The sequence below is a fragment of the Rattus norvegicus genome, chromosome 1 (assembly GCF_021556685.1).
Source record: "Rattus norvegicus strain SHRSP/BbbUtx chromosome 1, alternate assembly SHRSP_T2T, whole genome shotgun sequence".
Classification (NCBI taxonomy): Eukaryota; Metazoa; Chordata; class Mammalia; order Rodentia; family Muridae; genus Rattus; species Rattus norvegicus.
In genome coordinates, this window is record NC_141534.1 from 211,780,749 (window position 1) to 211,799,344 (window position 18,596).

The following is an 18,596-nucleotide window of genomic DNA, read 5'->3' on the forward strand; positions in this document are numbered from 1 at the left end:
TTCTTTTCTTTGTGAGGCAGGGTTTCATTATGTAGCTAGCCCTGGCTGGCTTTGAACTGGATATGTAGACCAAGCTGGCCTTAGACTCACCTGCCTGCCTTTGCCTCTTGAGTGCTGGGATCGAAGGCTTGCGCCACCACACCTGGAGGAAGAGGACTATGCCCCATGTGCACCTTAAGGTTTCGAGGGGCTGAGTCCATGGTGCCTTTATATCTGCTTCCGCTGATCACGGAACAGAGTTCAAAGCTTGGATCCCAGTAAGATTATCAGTGTGATCTGGGCAGAAGCCCCAGTGGCTTGCAGAGGCTCCTAAGATCCACTACGGCTGAGGACAAACAGCAGCACCCTCAGTGGGATGAGGCCAGGGACGATGAATGACCGCTGTCCGTGGGCACAGGCGCCTGCTGGAGATACACAGTCTGTTCCCCAAATAGGCGAGGTTTGCAAATAAATGGGAAAACAGACACAGGTTAAAAATAACGCATGGGGTGAGGGGGGTTATTTGTGTGCGGTCATTCATTACACTGAAGTTTACACCAACGGAAAAGCTCCGGCTGCTGGGTCACACAGGCGCAAGCTGGGAAAATTCCCCAGTGATCCACGTGTCCAGGCCACAAGGGATGGGCCGTTGTCCACCAAGGCTGCCTGGGAGGAGTCTTTCCCCTTACATTGCACTGGAGCTCTGGGCTGAGCTTCTGAGGGCACAGGCTCTGGCAGCAGGGAATCCTGGGGTGTCTCTCTCCTTCTTTATCTGCAGCATTCGCCGGAGTGACAGGGACTGAGGGAGCCTCAAAAACCCAAGGGTGCCTAGGGCACTCTACCAGGGTCTACAGAGAAGGCACAGAGGACCCAGGGAAGACCCCAGTCCTCTCATCGCCAGTGAAAGGCAGGAGGATGGGCCTTAGAGGCACATGATCTCCTCACAGAGTGGAGGCAGAAAGTACTCAGGAAAGGCAGAGCACTAATTGCCCTCTAGCTTGTGGATTCTGGCCTGGGAATCTATGGTTGACAGGAGGCAGGCAGCCCTAAGGTAGAAATGACCAGTGAGTGGCAGGACACGACTGAGGAGCCTTGCCTGCTCTGTACACAGGACAACCTGTCCAACAGACTTCCTGTTCACTCTTCCAGTGTGAGCCCCGAGTGGTCAGTGCTTGGGTCTCCATGCTCGTTTAAAGCTTGACCCATGGCCAGCCGAACCTGGGCTTTCTGGGCAGACAGAAAACAGCCACAGTTTGAACAGGTAAATGCTGACAAAACTGGCATGTGTTTATGGGTACAGAAGGCTGTGATCACATCAGACACACATGCAAGGCAATCTGGCACCTCAGGCAACAGTGGGCCCTGTGCTATCATCGGCTCCATGGAGAGCCTGCAGCCCATCAGCCAGACTCTACCTTTCTGGATTCTCAGGGCCTCGGGGAAGGTCAGGCTACGTTTTTGGGTTTTAATTGACAAGCTGTATTGGCCAATTGGAAATGCTGAAGGCCTGGTGAGCATCTGAGGTGGGGACAAGCCTCTTTTTCTACAAGCTGGGGATGGGGGGGACCACACTCCCTCTAATCCTCCCTTCTAATGGATAGGAAGAATCGGGGTCTTCTCCAACAGTAGATGAATGCGTGTGGTAGGTAGAGATCCCAGGCCAGGAGTGTCAGGGACGCACTCCAGCTGAGATGCAACCACATCCCAATTCAACAGTGATGGGCACCCCTTAACCACCCATCTCTTAGAAGATGCACCCAAGGATACCTGGGCACAGTATTCCAGCCCGAGAGAATGGAAGCAAACTAACCATTTCCACACAAAGCAAGGGAAACAGGACGCTCTGTAACCACAGAGCAGAGGCCAGCTGCCCAGGCAGTGCAGCCCTATCTGCAGTCTCTGAGACACGAGCTGAAGGAAGGGGTGAGCAGAATGAAACCACGGCACTCTGGAGGCTGAGGCAGGAGGGTTGCAGTGAGTTCCAAGGCAGCCTGGGCTCCAGAGTGAGACCCTGTCTCCCAACAGCCAAGACCAACAAAACAACAACAGATTGAGAATGGACCACGCGTAACTGGAGCCAGAGAACGGTGTCTGCTCATGAAGGTCCATCATCCAACAGCAAAGGCACCAAAAGGATGCCTGGGAATGTCGACAAGGACACCCTGGAGCTACAGTAAGGTGCTGTAGCTGAAGAACTGTACCAGGACCTTTCTTTCTCCCTCGGCAGCATGACTGATCTCTCAGAACCAACCTGAAGCAAATACAGACAAACATGGATGCCTCGAGAAAGCTGGCACACTCTGACTCTCGAGGCTGGCATGGCTTCGACTAGTTTATGTGGTTTCTGTGTTTAAAGCTTTCACGGTGTTTAATTATTAATCGATGTTTTTATTAATGAAAGGAAGTGCTTCTCCCCATTCTGAGAACCCATGTCATCTCTAAATAAAGCTGTGTCCTGGTCCAGTCCTGCACTCACAGCAGACCTAGTTCATGCTCTCACCATCTCAGCATCCCCACAAGCCTGGCAACATGACAGCCCATTTCACAGATGAATAAGAGAAACTGAGGTCTGGACACTCAGGGTCACTCGGGGTGGGAGCTTCATGGCTAATGATCCAGAGTCTATATGCCTCAGTGCTCAGCAAGACACCTAAACGGCATAGACATGTCACCCAGCAACCATGGGACACTTACTGGCTAGAGAGAGGAGTGGGCTCCTCTAAGCTTGGACAGAAGGAAGTTGGGACCAGCAGCAGGGAGATCCTAGCCCACTGGGTAGGTGTGTCTAACTTTCGACATTAGGATAGGACATCGTCATCGACAAAGTTCACACTGGACAACAACACAATCGAATTACAAGAACAAAACAAACAGAAACAATAGCAGAAGCCAAGCTCATGCCCCAATCCAAACACAATGCTTTAATAAACTTTGAGCTTTTGTCTTGGGCTATATCCATTACACTCCTCATCCTACGAGGTGCACAGGCCACAGGTTTGACACATCTGAAAGAGGGATGAGGGGGCCGGGGACTATGAGATGGCTCACTTGGTAAAGAAAGGCACTTGCCAGCAGGCCTCATGACCTGAATTAAATTCCAGAATTTACATGGTAGAAGGAAAGAATCTTCTCTCACAAGCTATCCTCATGTCCTCAGACACTATAGCATGTTTCCCTCCCCTCCCCTCGAAAAGTTTGTTTTGTTTTGTTTTTTTTTTTTTAAAAGAAGGAAAGGGCCGGGTGTGGTGGTTAATCCTAGAAACCAAATGGCTGAGGCAAGCAGCACCCTAAGACTTCAGGACCAACCTGGTCTAAACAGGGAGTTCCAGGCCAGCCAGGACATGTAATAATGAGACCCTGTCTCAAAACAAACAAACAAACAAACAACCCCCCCCAAAAAAAACCCAAAACCATAAAAACAAAATAAAAGAAAGGAATGAACTATTAAGTTAGACTAGTGATGGGCCACCCTGAAGAAACAGGCTAGCCTCCACTGATGTGGGTGCCCAGAGATTGAGTGCTAAGCCCACCCCAAACCTCTTGAATCTACTACTCACCTGTTGGGAACACCGGGTCAATGTCCCAGACAGAGACAGGGACAAGCTTTTCATCCAGGGCTGGACATCTGAGAGGACAGAGGGATGCAGGCAGCAAGAAGTCTAGCTAAACCAGTGCCATGTACAGGGCAGGTCCACAGAGCTAGGCTGGTGCTCAGGCTGGTTAAATAGCCACATGGCCTCCAGCACTAGCTGCCTCGAGTCATACTGAAGGAATTGGGGTGAAGATGGCTGTGCCCCTGGCCACAAAGGACCACAACTTCAGTTGAGACTACAGGAAAAGTGGCCCAGGCTGCCCAGGTTAAGGTCTCTTGGGAAGGTGGGCACTGGCAATGGTGGACGCCGTCAGGGAGGGTTTGAATTGGGAGAGAGCCCGCTGGGATACAGGGAAGAAAGGACAGCAAGGATGTGCGTCTGACTACCTAGATTCATGGAAGCTGGACTAGTTGACAGACACTCTTAAGCAGCCCACCCAAGCTGTGCAACCAATACGTCCCCTAGGGTGTCCGTCATGGGAAGTCCTCTGTCCCCAAAGAGCCTCTACAATAGCTTACCTGCCTGGCCACCAGCAATGACTAACAGTGGCTACTGAGATGAGACCAGCACCCAACCCCTGCTCCAAGCAGCGTCACCCTTGGGTTAACATGCTGGGGTTGGATTTCTGGGTCAAAGCAACAGCCTCTTTACATCCCAAACTCCCTATCAATATGTAGCCGAAATGCCCTCCTCTTCCTAGCAGCCTCGCCTGCCCTTTGGGGACCTGCTTTCCAGGGACTTGTCATTCTGTTGCTATTCAGAGGCAGAATCTAGGCTTCTCAGCAGCTGGGGCCCACGCTTTCCTGCAGGTGCCAGGCCCAAAGTGGAAACCCAGCATAGCAGAGCGCCACAGTGGGTGAGGGCTCCCTTCAAAGCTGGCTGCTCTGTCCCTCTGCTCACAGAGGTCAAAGGATGCCACAGGGCATCAGGTAAAGGTTTGTTCATCGTGCTGGTACCTGCTTTTCACAGCTGCTTCTGTCCTGGTCCAGGGCTGCAGGACAGTGGGATGGGGCTATGGGAAGGTGGGCTTTGTCTCCAGTGGCAGGTACATTGGCCATGAGGAAGCCACAGAAGGCTGCGGAAGCCAGACTCGAGTTCTGAGTGACACTGAATATGCATCTGTCTGTGCCGGTGTGTGAGAGTCGGTGGGAGGAAGGAGTAGGGAGCAGCTTTCAAACTCTTTAGAATAAACAGAAACTTCTGTGCATAAAACATGATGTGGCACTAATGAGAGAGTGGCATAAGGAGCAGTGTGTGTGTGTGTGTGTGTGTGTGTGTGTGTGTGTGTGTGTGTGTGTGTGTGTGCGCGCGCGCGCTGCTCTGTGGAGAACCTCTGCTTGAAGAAGTTCTTGCCTGGACATCATGTGCTTACAGGAGTCCCTGGATCTGCTGGTTAGGGGTCAAGTCAGGTAAAGGAATCTTAAGAATAGAGAACTTGATGCTGGGTGAAGGTAACCTTGCCTTCCTATTAAATGAGAGCTGGGGCATCAGCAACCCGGATTTACCCAGGGAAGCCTGGGAAGGGCTGGAGAAACAGGGCTCAGGATCACGCATGTAGAACTATGGGACTCAGAACTGCCAGGCCCTTCCCACAGCCAACTCTTCCCAGGGGACAGGGCATGCTCCCAAGGCCAGAATGGCCTGGGAACTGCCACCATCCCTGCCTGTCATCTTGGAGACTGAACACCAGCCCTGGTACCCATGCCTGGGCTAATGAAAGGTCTGGAAGGGCTGACTGGTAGGCAAATGGGGGTCAGAGATAAGAGACATCGCAGTTCTCTAGCCCTTGGATCAAGGGGTCTCTCTGGACCTGTAGGTGATGGCAGGCATTCCCTAGACACTGGTGTCCAAACAAGCGCCTCCCACGGAATCACTGCCTTTCACAGGTTGGGTGTCCACCACCCACACAGACAGCTCAGGACAGCTGAGACTGAGGCTAAGGTCATAAGCAGAGAGGGAGCTGTAAAGGGACTTCCCTTGAGTCCAGAGATACACACAAGGACAGGCAACTTGAAGACAAAGGACCATCGTGGCAGAACACTTGGGGTACACTGTTTCTGTAAGGTTCCCACGGCCAGGCGTTTCCATTCGCTCGTCCCACCCAGGCCCCTGTGAGTCTCAGAGCCCAGGAATGGTACCGGGATCTGACTGACTTGGGTGGTTCTGGCATCTGGGATTGTGGCTGGTTGGAGGAGCCGGAGTGGTCCAGAGCTGAGCAGCCCCTCACTGTCCTGACTCACCCTTCCAGAACAAGGAACACAAATGTTACGCCAGTCCTTGCCCCACAGGCTGAACCCCTGAACGGAGGTGACTTTCTGATACAGCTGAGCACAAAGTTTGTCCTATACACCAGAAACCTAGTCTGCCTTCTCCCCATGCCCTGTGCCTAGTGATCAGCCCCAGGCTCCTCTACCTCTGTACTTGGGGGAGCAGCACTGGCTGTGATCTATGGACCAGAATCTGGGAGGTGGCTTCCTTCCTACCCTGAAAAAGAAGGCAGAAGTCAGGGTTCAGACAGGAGCCACCTTAGCCTGTGGGTGGAGACCACTTCCCAGACCTGATTCTCTCTTAAGGGACCTGAACTCTCCACACTGAACGCACCCAGGGAATGTGCGGGATCCCCACAGCATCACTGCCCGTGTGGCACTGCCTGTAGTCCTATTCATGTTCTCCCAGGTTGGCTGTGAGAACCTGCCCCTGGGCAGAAGGGAAAAGGTATAGGTCATCAAACCCTCTCTGCATTGTTCCTGCCAGGTCCTGGAGGCCTGGCTTCCTTCTATGCAGGCACTCTGTGTGCCCACTGAGCCCTGGAGAGATCGTTCTGTCACTTTACAGGTTTCCAAACTCCCCAGGCCTTTGACCAGGTAAGGTGACTCCACACCAGGCCAGCAGGCTGTGGGCAGGAGATCTCTTATGTCTCTACTTAAGTTATGAACCCCAATGAGTTAACTCTTCCTTCTGTCTAGCTTTGAGGGAGGGGCAAAGGCCACCTGCACACACCACATAAAGATACAGATGTCTTCTGCTCCAAGTCCGATCTGCAGGAATCATTCCGAATTCAGAGGTTGGAGGCTGAGAGGCAAGAGTCACATACAATACCATAGTAGGTCTCCGACCTCCTGATGCTGGGAAGGCACGGGAGGAAAAGGCAGGATGAGCAGCTGGCTTCAGACCTGCCACTTCTGGGGATTTCCCTTCTAACCTCACACAAGTACTGAAGGCTGACTGTGGGCCAGGCCCTGGGGAGTGAGCCTAGCACTCACATTCAGACAACAGACAATGATGCGACCCTCTTGCATGTGACAGTATCCTCTCACGGGATGCCTCTGGCCCAACTGTTCTCTGAATATTTAGGCATCCAATTAAATAAATCAAGATAATTTCAGATATAGGTACAAACTGTTAAGAAGGAAACATGAGAGCAATTGAATTTAAAACAGACACTTTAGGACAGAGACAGAGGGTGTCTGGGGAGATGCGACACCTTTGGTGGAACCTGGATCAGATGGAGTTTGCCATGATCAGATCTGGGGGGAAGCTGGCCACAGAGATTGCAGCCAGTGCAAGGCCTTGGGGTAAGAAAACCAGGCATGCAGATGAGTGCCTGGGAGTGAGGAACGGGGCAAGGTGAAAGCTGGAGACAGGGAGCAGACACAGCTCCCTTGTGACCACGAGCTTACCCAGAGACCCATGGTGAAAAGAAGGGCTCTGTAAGGTCAGATTACACTCTCTCTCTCTCTCTCTCTCTCTCTCTCTCCCTCTCTCTCTCACACACACACACACACACACCCACACACACACACCCCTTGGCATCTCAGACTTGGAGTAAGTGCTCTGTCTCTAAGTCCAGGTGTATGAAGGCCGCACACTGTCTGCTGGCTGGTAGGTGTGATGGGAAGGGAGAGCCTGTGAGCTGGGAACAGTGAGGCCCCAGGCAGGAGCTGGGCAGGTGGGAGGCTGGGAAAGTCCTGTAAAGCTTGAGCGTAGAGCCTGAGTGGCTCTGAGCCTTGATAAAAGGCCTTTGTATATTCTAGGCTCTTCTACACTGGTCAATCTACACCGGTCAGCCAGGCTCCTGCCTTGAACCATAAAGGCTTCCTCTTATGTCTCAATGACCTGGACAATCTTGGTAAGGCTACATCGACTAGGGTGACCCTAGGCATGACTAGGTGGCTCACCCCCACCTTTCTCAATGGGTTTCAGGCCCCTCCCATCCCACAGGTCTGTCATTGCCCTCGTAAGAATCCCTCTGTGGGCCAGCCCTCCGCACGACTGCCTCGAATCATCCCTTCTTTATAAGGTATGAGGGTTCCCCAGCTACTTCAGTGGACAAAGAATTCTAATCTGGTGCCTCTGTTTTGCCCTAACAGCATCCCAGCCCCTGCCCTGATGCCATGATTGGTGCCAGTCCCCTCAGCTTAGACATCAGAACAAGGCAACCCAATACCTCTGTGCGCATGCTCCTGAGCCCAAGCTTGGAAACTCGATGCAAAGACCTTCCCAATGCGATGACAAACCTGAGGCCTTTGTCCTTGACCCCAACACAAAATTCCTTATCAATGCTTCTCTAAGGAGTGGTCAGTAAACCCTTAGGCATCTGGACAGGTTAGGAGTTCTTCATTTTTGAGCTGAAGGCTCAGTAAGTCACATGAGGATTCACAGGGGATGGTAGTTTCCCTGCATGACAGCCTTCTGCAGCGACAGGACATCCCAGGGCAGGCAGTATGGCTTTTAGTGGGCAGCCTGAGGAAAGACCAGCTTCACGGCCCTGCCCCACCCAACGCTGAAGAGGCTCACCTGCACTGCATAGCCAGCCCTGCAAACAGCCTGCAGCGTCTCTAGGGAGACATCCAAACTCGGTAGTCCCCCATGCTTGAGGTCATTTGTTTCTCAGCATCAGAATTCAAGCTCCCAGGCCTCACTGAGAGTCCTGCCTGTTTCCAAGGAGCAGCTCCACGGTCTGACCCACCCTCTTCTTGAATAATAGATAGGAATGAAGGTGGGACACACCCCTACTACCTTGAGCAAGCTCAGCACCAGTGTGCCAGGGGTGGCGTGTGTCTACTTGCATGTGGCTGAACCCCAGAGGGCTCAAGGCCCCAGTACAGCTCCTAGACACAACACTCCCCAGCACGCGCCACTTCTGTCCCACTCTCCCCACCCCCTCGTGCCAGCCGTATCTCTATTGTAGCTCAGAGAGCTTCTTGGAAGAAACCTGGGTGACAAGGGAGACTGACCCTGGACATCTTCAGCATGGCAGACACAATCAGGGTGTGGGGGAAGGGATGCCTTAGGCATCGGCAGAGAGCCCAGAGCCAAGCTTGGAAGGACTCACACCCCTTGGCTGGGAAGGAGAACCCCTCTGATATCCAGGATGTGCTGCTGCTGGGGTTGGGCCTCAGCACAGCAGTCTCCCTGAGACAAGGCACAGCACTGTGGGGGAGTAGCCTCATCCAGATGCTTCTTCACCCCTCTCTAAACACTGCCTGGCGAGGCAAACCAGACAGACGCAAACACTTGGTTCCTTGGCATCCAGGCCTGGTGTTAAAAGGCCCTACTCTGCTGCCCCACACACGTGCAGGCAGACAATAGATCTGCAGTCGGGAGTCTGAAAGGGACAGCCAGATGTCACCACTTGCCATCCAGATCACCCTGATTTGTCTGACACCTGCAAAGCCCTCTGCGCTCCTCCAAAACCCCACCAAGTTCAAAATCTCTGTAAGCACCGCCACCTCCATCCATGCTGCTGCTTGAGCAAAGATATTGGGGCAAAATGTAGTAAAGACAGACAGCCACTTGGCTGTTGTTGGAGGGAGAAGGGGGGAAGAGGGACACAGACAGACAGATGGATGATGGGTACACGGAAAACAGACTCAAAAGTGCAATATCCACCCTAGGATCTTTCCCACTTCTCCAGGCCCTGATACCAACACTTCTGCTCCTGTGACCTGACAAAGGTGTCTTGTAGAGGCTGGAGCCAAAGGTAGACACAAATAGGAATCTATAAGTATAGACAAGTGGGTGGCAAGTCCCAGGGAGAGAGCCCAGGAGAGCAAAAGACAAAATATTCAAATCTAGTTCAAGTCTGGTTCTAGTAAGCCAGGCCCAGCCTGGCACAAGGTGGGTGAGGGGTAAAGAAGCCCCCCTTGCCCCTAGGTTGGGGGCATCTACCCACACCCTAAGGAGTCACTCACAACTGGGATCAGGGACTTGGACCTAAAAAGCCAGGATGTCTGAGGTGGGAGGCAAAGCCAGCTGGACCTGTGGCTGGGAGGGGCTCAGGTCCTACCCCACCCGGGTCGCAGAAATCCTCAAGTGCCGCTCAAGTCATCAGGACAATGCCAAGCTCCCTCCCTTTCTTTAGGGGCCCAGTCCTATGCGAGGCCAAGGGTGGACAGAGTCCAAGGGCAAGGTGGGTCAGCAGCCACTTGCTCTGCGGACCCTGACGAACCATCCTGGGAATCAAGCCAGGGAACTGAGATCTCAGACCCAAGATCTTACAGGACCTCTTAGAGACCTCTTCCCTGCTATTGCTGGGCAGGGGAACAGACCCCTCTACTCCCAGGGTCGGAGGCTGCCAGACTCTCCCACCCATTCGCCTAGTCCTGACTCCTTTTAGCTTCACCAAGTGGGAAGCGGGGCTGGGCATGCCGCACCCACACGCGGGCCCCACCCGCCACACAGAAGTCCCCACACACTCAGGCTCCCCAGTCAGGCGCTGTTTCCCATACGGGCTGCTGTCAGGGTCTACTCAGATGCATCCAGGGGCTCCCCCAGACCAGCCCCTTTTAGGACTCCCCGACTCCCACGCCGGCTCTGTGGCCCTGCCGCCTCTCAGGCCTGCTAAGTCCCCTCCTGGCCTTCCCCGGTCTTCCACCAGCCCCATCCTTCCCGGTCCCCAGCAGCGGAGCTCCTACCGTGCTGGTTGCACTCAATGCTGGGCCGAGCCGGGCCGCGCTGGGCCCGCGAGGGGCTCAGCTGTCGCTGAGCAGCAGGAAATACCAGAGGGCTGATCCAGGCGAGGCGGAGCGAGGGAGCGGAGGGCGGAGGAGGGAGGAGAGCGCGGCGGACGCAAAACCCCGGGTGGACCAAGGGCGGATTGGCTGCTGGGGAGGCGCGCTGGGGACCCAGTCCCTGCCCAGAGCCTGAGCCTCCTCCCCGGTGCACGCTCGGGGCATAGGAATCCTTAAGTATGCACAAGTCAGTGGCACCTGCGCGCCAGGGCTTGGGACACCGCCCCACAAATAGCCGAAGGAGGGGAGGGTGGCGGTAAGCAGAGATAATCTTGGGAGGGGTCTTCTATTTGAGAAGCATACCTGTTTTCGATGCCCCTTCTCTTTCCAGAACATAAAAAGACCCCCGGAAACCAACCCCCCCACTGGTCTCATCCTACACACGGGGACCCCTTGGTCACCATCCACAATTCCCACTACGTTTCTTTCAGGATGCCTTGGCTGAGAATCTGACTCTTGGGGCTGGAGAGATGACTCAGAGGTTAAGAGCACATTCTGATCTTCCATAGGATCAGGGGTCCATTCTCAGCACCCAGGTCAAGCTGCTCACGGCCACCTGTAACTCCAGCTCCAGGAGATCTGACAAGCTCTTTTAGCATCTACTGGCACCCACACCCATGTGAAATCACACACACACACACACACACACACACACACACACACACACACACGCACAGAAATAATATTTTTTTAAACTGACTGTTGTGAAAACCAAGTCCTCCCGTCCTTTACCACTCCCCCAAAACTTTCCAGACTCCTCAATCCTCTTGTATTTCAAAGACACTTTCCTAATTTTATACCACTCATAGATAGGGGCTGATCTTAGAGGTCTCCAGTCCCACCCTCAACATGAGTTTTTTGGGGGTGTGTGGAAGGGTCCTTCCTGCAGAGTTCCCAAGGGCCACCCAAGCAGAGAGTTTGGCCTGCCTCCTCCAGATCCCTGGAATCAGGTAGGACACAGAAGAGTGTAGAGGTTTCCCCAACAGAACCTCCAACCTTAGGAACCCCAGTGTCAGTGTGGGCAGAGCCCAGTGGGCGCTGTGGCCAGCAGCAGTGTGCTCCCAGGTTCTGGAAAACCACTGCTGCTAAAATCCACTGGGCAGGGCTGTGGCGGGGAAACCTGGAATAGCCAACTTCCAGTGTCTGTTGACCTCTTGTGAACTCAGCCTCAGTCATGCCTACCCTGCTAGACAGGGGCTAGGGTTCCACCTGGTGGGCAAGTCCCAGCCTCTTGTACACAGGCAAGAAGGTCAGGTGGGCTCATTCTCCATTCACCCTGGGACCATCCCTGCCCAAACCCAGTCACCTGGCGAGGCCTTCGGATGCAGAACTGCTCAGACAAGATGCTCAGGGCCATAGTGGAACTGCCTTCTTGAGATCTGAGGAGTGACTCTGCCCTTCCAACAGGACTGTGTGTAGTGTAGGCCGCCTCACAGATCGGAGACCAGCCTGCCTGATAGGTCTGCCCCAAGCTCAGACAAAAAGCTGGGTGTGGCTGCTAGAACCCAGTAAACCAGCAGTTGCTAGAGCCAGTCCTCGGGGGACTCGGAGAAGAAAACAAGTCCCCTATCCCCTAGGGCAAGGTCTCAGCAAAGTTGCCTTCACGTGTCGTTTGAATATGGATTATAGGAGCCAGATTACTGGCCCAGTGGGCGAGGTTATGCATGGCAGCAGGAAGGGTGGGCTGAGGAACACAGACTGAATGAGATTGCCCCAGTGCCAGATGGCCAAGGGAGGACTGAGGGAAGTGTCCCAGTGTGGTTCAGGTACAGGTGCATGGCTGGAGCTGGGCTTCCCAGAAGTCCTTGCAGGGCTGGAAAAAGGCAATCTTGTGAATGAGGACAGGTTCTATCTAACCTTGCTGCTACTGAGCAGGGCTCTGTCAGGAAGAACCCCATTCCTGCAGGGTCTTTGTCTGCTTTGTTTTAGACAGGGTCTCATGTGGCCCACGCTGGTCTCAAACTCAGTATGTAGTTGAAGATGAGCCTGAACTCCCAATCTTCCTCCCAAGTGCTGGGATTACAGGTATGTGCCACCACACCTGGTTTTGCGTGGTGCCGGGCATAGAACCCAGGGCCTTCTACATTCCAGGCACACACTCTACCAGCTGAGCCACATCCGAGTTGTCCTCCTGAGTGAACCACCTTTTCTTTAACTGTCAAGTGAGCGGCATGTGTGTGGTAGAAGGTGGAGGAGACAAGGGCAAAGAGTCTTGGAGCCGGGCTGAGGAGGGGTTGTGTGGGCAGGGGCAACACTGATTCGTTCCAATGCCTAGGAAAGCCTTGAGCAAGTTTGTGCAACTCTCCATGCCTCGGTTCCCTCATATGTTAGGTCGTGATAATGAGAGCAGCCCCCACCTCCAGCTGTGCAGGGAGGGAGAGCTCCTGGCATCCAGAAGTCAATGCAGCACAGGCAGTGGAAGCAGCAGGTGCCAGGACTGAGGAGGCTACGCCCTTTCTGTTCATGGGATGGCCAGGGCGGCCAAGTTGGGAGAAGGGCATGAGGTGAGGTCAAGGATGCTGGGAGGTTTATCTTGCCTGTGCAGATGTGCACATTTTGGTTTTATTTTGACTGAAGTGAACTAGATAGGGATTCTGGGAAAAAGGAAGGATGGGCTTATTTGTGTGTGTGGACATGGAGGCCACAGGTTGACTCCAGGGTGATCCCCCAGGTGCTGTCTACTTGGATTTTTGAGGCAGAATCTCTTATTGGGACTTGAGCTTACCAATGAGGTGAGGCTGGTTGGCCAGCAAGCACCAGAGAGCCCTCTGCTTTAATCTTACCAATGCAGGGATTACAAGTGTGCGCCACCATGCCTGTCCTTATTTATTTATTTATTTATTTATTTACTTACTTACTTACTTATTTATTTATTTATTTATTTATTTATTTAAAAAAAACTTGAGTTCTGGGGATCAAATTCAGGTCCCCCTGCTTGCATGGCCACCATTTTATCAACTGAGCTGTTTCTCCAGCCCACTGATCTCATTTTTGTTTAGGAAAAAAAAAAATCTGTCCCTTCAGGGGACAAGCATGGCAGCAGGAGACTGGGATGTGGCTTTGTGGTGGAGCACCTGCCTGGCATTAGTGACCAATAGTTCCATGGAAGAATGGAACTCTAACCAGTCTTGTGTGAGAAGGTCAGGTAGCTAGAGAGATGCCTCAGTGGTTAAAGGCACCTGTTGTTCTTGCAGAGAATCCAAATTCCTGAATTCAGCTCACATTGGGTGGCTCAAAACCTCCTGTAACTTCAGCTTCAGGAGATCTGGTCTTCCCATGCAAGTATACTCAAGAGCACAAACACACACACACACACACACACACACACACACACACACACACACACACATGCACACACTACTAAAAGTAAAATAAAATCTCAGCACTCAGGAGGCAGGGGCAGTTGGATCTCTAGGAGTTCAAGACCAGCCTGGTCTATACAGTGAGCTCCAGGACAGCCAGGACTATCCAGTGAAATCCTGTTTCAAACAACAACAAAACAAACAAACAAAGCAAAATAAATATTCAAAAAGGAGAGAGACTGAGGTTGACGAAGACCCAGCCTGTGGCCTTCGGGATAGGAAGGGAGGTTCCCAGTTTAAGGTGGGGGATGGGGAGAGGAGCTACAGTGTCTAGGATGGAGTTAGGGTTCCAGGTGGCTTCCCCCCAGCCAGCTGGTTTTGATCTGTTTGTGCCTCAGTTTCCCCATTGTCCTTTGAAGGTCATACAAATACGGATGTCAGGAAGTACTAAGTCTTCATTGGGGTGATTGAGGGGCACATGTTTTCTATGTCAGAGCATCTTGTCAAAAGATTTGGAGCTTGATGCTCGAGGGTGACATTGAGGTAGACTGTTCTTTTGGTAAGAGATTTTATTCAAAGACTTACTAACACCAAAGACAGACAGACAGACAGACAGAAGCATGGTGAGGCTCTGAGGAGCATTCAGGTCCCAATGCCACAGATAAACAGCATTGTGGGGTTCTGATGAGGTTTTCAGGCCCACAAGGGAGAGTGATTTCTCCTTTTACAGGCCTCAGGGGAAGGGGGATTTTTCATGGAGTTGGGCTGTCTTTGGTTTCTGGTGGGCCAGTATAGGGGAGGAAGGGGGTCCTTCACTTCCAGGAATGAGAATAACAGGTGGTGACGAGGTGGGCCACCCTTTGTATTGGTGGGGAAGTGATACCCATAGTCTTATGAAGGCCTGGGGTCTGGCAATCTGAGCCTGTAAATGTCCTTGGGTGGTCTGGGTTGTTTCTTGTTGTAATTAGTGTGTGTGTGTGTGTGTGTGTGTGTGTGTGTGTGTGTGTGTGAGTCGCACACATAAGGACTGTATTTACAGTGTCTCCACTGCTCCGGATTCTCACATGTGTCTTCTGTAACATGCACTGCGCTTGACCTTATCTGCCAACCACAATCTCCTCACTGTCAGAGCTGCTTCCTTCTCTCCAGGAGTCCCCTTCCCTGGAGTGTATTCACAGCAGACGCTCAGAGTGACTGAGAGCTTCTTGACAAAGAGGTGGAAAAAAAAAGAAAGGAAGGAAGAGAGAGAGAGAGAGAGAGAGAGAGAGAGAGAGAGAGAAAGGACCACACCCGGTGCCTGCCAGGCCTGCTGGTGCTCACCTGTACTCCCACCACTGGACAGGCCAACCTGGGCTACAGAGGGATACCCTGTTTCTAAAACAATAGGAAGAAACATAGAAACAAGCACAAAGAGCCAACCAAGTCCAATCATGTGTGAATACCATGCCCATGTGGCATTACACACGCACGCACGCACGCACGCACACATGCACGCACGCACTCACAGGCTCCAACTGCCAACATCCAGCACCATTGCTGCACTCTGAGGAAGAAAAGCCACACGATCCTCCGATGGGAGCAGAGTGAGCATTCAGCAGAACTCCGGGGTTGGAGAAAGGGCTCGGTGACTGAGACTGCATACCAGCTCTTCTACCTCAGTGGCAGAAGCAGGATGGTGGGAACAGCATCATCCTTTGGAGAGCATTGAAATAAGACACAAGCACCGTGCTGCTGCCGAGGCTCTGAGTAGACCCGTAGCAAATATGGCCGCTCCACCAAGCACCAGAGAAAGCAGAGAGCATAACCGAGTGTCCAGGCCGAAACACTACCAGGACTGGGAGAACGAGGCAGCTAAAATTGTCTATCACCAATTAAGACATGGATTCCACAAAAGAACAACACGTAAGCCAACAGTGCAGCATCCAGTTCATCTCGAGCATTTCAACAATCAGTCATAAAATAAGTGTTCTGGTTTCAAAAAACAGTAAAAAAACAAAAAACAAAAAACAAAAAAAACAAAAAACAAAAAACCAAAAAAGCCAGGCGGAGGTGGAGCATTTAATTGCTCTTGGGCTCAGGAGGCAGAGGCAGGAAGATCTCTGTGAGTTCAAAGTCAGACTGGTTTACAGAGCCAGTTCTAGGACAGCCAAGGCTACACTTTGAAACCCTGTCTTGAAAAACTTAAATAAATAAATAAATAAATAAATAAATAAATAAATAAATAAATAAATAAAAAGAGCATATTCTATTCTCATAGAGGACCCACATTCAGTTCCCAGCATGCACACCAGGCAATGCCCATCCACCTATAACTTCAAGCATGTGAGTACCGCAGGCAACAGAGGAACATCAAAGCTTTCTCCTTGGGCCAGGCCCAGAGCGAGGCTGTCCATGGTCTCACTGCTCTTCAGCAGCACTTGGGGGTCCTGGTCAGCTCAGCGGGACAAGAAAAGGGTTTAACCAGTGCACATCCCCAGCACTGCAAAACTAAGCACAGCACCCAAAACTTCCTGGTGCTCAGTGGCAAAGCCCTTGCCCAGCATACAAAAGGCCTGATGTCTTGCTCTATTTCCCTGTTGCTGTACTAAACACCATGACCAAAACAGTTTAGGGAGGGAAAGGGTTTGTTTGGTTTACAGGCCACTGCCCATCATAAAGGGAAGTCAGACAGGGCCTCAAGGCAGGAATTCGGAGGCAGGAACTGAAGAGCAGACACCATAGATCAATGCAATTACTGGCTTGCTCATCACAGCTTGCTCAGCCTGCCTTCTTATACAGCCCAGGATCACCTGACCACTGCAGACCTGCAGACAGCGGGCTGGACCCTCCCACACCAGTCATCAGTCAGAATCATGCCCCCAGACTTGCCCACAGCCAATGTGATGGGCCAATCCCTCATTGAGATTCCCTTTCCCCAAGTGACACCAACTTGTGTCAGTTTGACACAAACCTAACTAGCACATCTGGCCTCCATCCCAGCACAGAAGAGGAGAAAGAGGAGGAGATGAGTAGGAGGAGGAAGTGGAGGAGGGGGAGGAAAAAAGGGGCAGGAGGGGCATCTAGGCACACAAGGAAGGGAGAAACAGTGTTGGCTCTGTTTGTAAGGAGCACACTTTTCTATGTGAGACAACCTACACAATAGACAGAATCCCAATCCCACACTCAGAGGTGAAGTTCAGTGTGTGTGTGTGTGTGTGTGTGTGTGTGTGTGTGTGTGTGTGTGTGTAAGTACTAGGAAGGAAGACCCCAGGAGCCCTCCACAATATGGTGTTATTGAAACATCTACATACAGTTAAGTTTGAGAAATACTCAGGTCCAGTCTAACCACGCAGCTTCTATCTGCTTACTGTCCCAAAAGTTTAGTTACAGATGAAACAATCAGAAAGCTCAGCAAAGCTCGGCGACTGTAGTCAAGTCAGCAGTCACCATTGCTAAGATGCTCCTACAGTGGACTCAGCAAAATCCCAAGACAATCTCAGCAGGGTTTATTCTAAGGCATACCAAAAGGCAGCATTCATCACCGTGTTATTTGGGACAGCCTAGGGGTGCATCCACAGATAGCGGTGAGGAAAACAAGGCGTGTTCAACAACAAATGAGTGTGCACCGTGGAGCTGTAGTCAGGCATGAAGAAGAACTAAATGTCATTTGCAAGAAAGTGGGTGGAAATGGAGATCACATCAAGCAAAATAAGCCAGACTCGGAGAGACAGATGTTGTATGTTTCCTCTCATATGCAGGTTAACTTCAAATGGAAAAAAAGAGAAACACACGAGGAGCTGGAGCGGTGGCTCAGTGGTTAAGAGCACGGCTGATTCTACAGAGGATCCCAGTTCAGTTCCCAGCAGCTTCACAATGGTATAGAACTCCAGTTCTGGGGTAGAGGGTGGGGAGGGGTGGGGTGTCTGGTGCCCTCTTCTGGTCTCTATGGGCACTACACTAATGCACAAACACAATTACAAATAGTAAGAATAAAAGGTTAGCAGCTTATTCACACAGGAATAGTCAGTGTTCATTAGCAGTTCAGTAAATAAATTGTAGTATTTAGATAGAAATTTCATTTGCCAGCATAGGTGAATACTGGAGGCACTGAACATATACAAGAAGTTGCCTGACAAAAGAATATTACTGTGCCAGGTAGGTGTGAACACAGGTAAAGCTAATCTCTGTCATGGAAGCCTATGATAACTCAGTGTTGATTGAGTAAGGCTGGCTTGGTCTGCCTGCTTTCTTTCACTTTCATTTTCTTTCTTTCTTTCTTTCCTTATTTTTTAGAGGCAGGGGTGGAGGCGGGGGAGTCCATTTAGTTCAGAAAGAGAATTTATGACAAGCCAATGTGTAAGTTGGTGAAACAATGAGGTTTTTTTCATTTTAATTTTATTTTTAAAAATCTATTTATTTTATGTATGTGAATACACACACTGTAGCTGTCTTCAGACACACCAGAAGAGGACACCAGATTCCATTATAGATGATTGTGAGCCACCATGTGGTTGCTGGCCAATTGAACTCAGGACCACCGAGCCAGGACCTGCTTTCTTATACAGCCTAGGATCATCTGACCACTGCAGACCTGCAGACAGCGGGCTGGGCCTTCCCACACCAGTCACTAGTCAGAATCATGCCCCCAGACTTACTTGCCCACAGCCAATGTGATGGGCCAATCCCTCATTGAGATTCCCTTTCCCCAAGTGACACCAACTTGTGTCAGT

General features: G+C 51.7%; 1 protein-coding gene across 3 annotated transcripts in view; it reads right to left on the reverse strand.

Annotated features, from left to right (window-relative positions):
• Window positions 1-12,183, reverse strand: part of Osbpl5 (oxysterol binding protein-like 5) — a 54,461-nt gene extending 42,278 nt beyond the window's left edge. For 2 of the 3 annotated variants that reach the window (XM_087573561.1, XM_087573584.1), the window contains exon 1: window positions 10,490-10,575. Coding sequence is in view for 1 of the 3 variants with exons in the window: in NM_001015024.2 (NP_001015024.2) it covers window positions 11,892-11,942 (51 nt within the window). In the remaining 2 variants the exon portion in view is untranslated. 3 annotated transcript variants of the gene reach the window in all.
• Window positions 12,184-18,596: the final 6,413 nt, after the last annotated feature.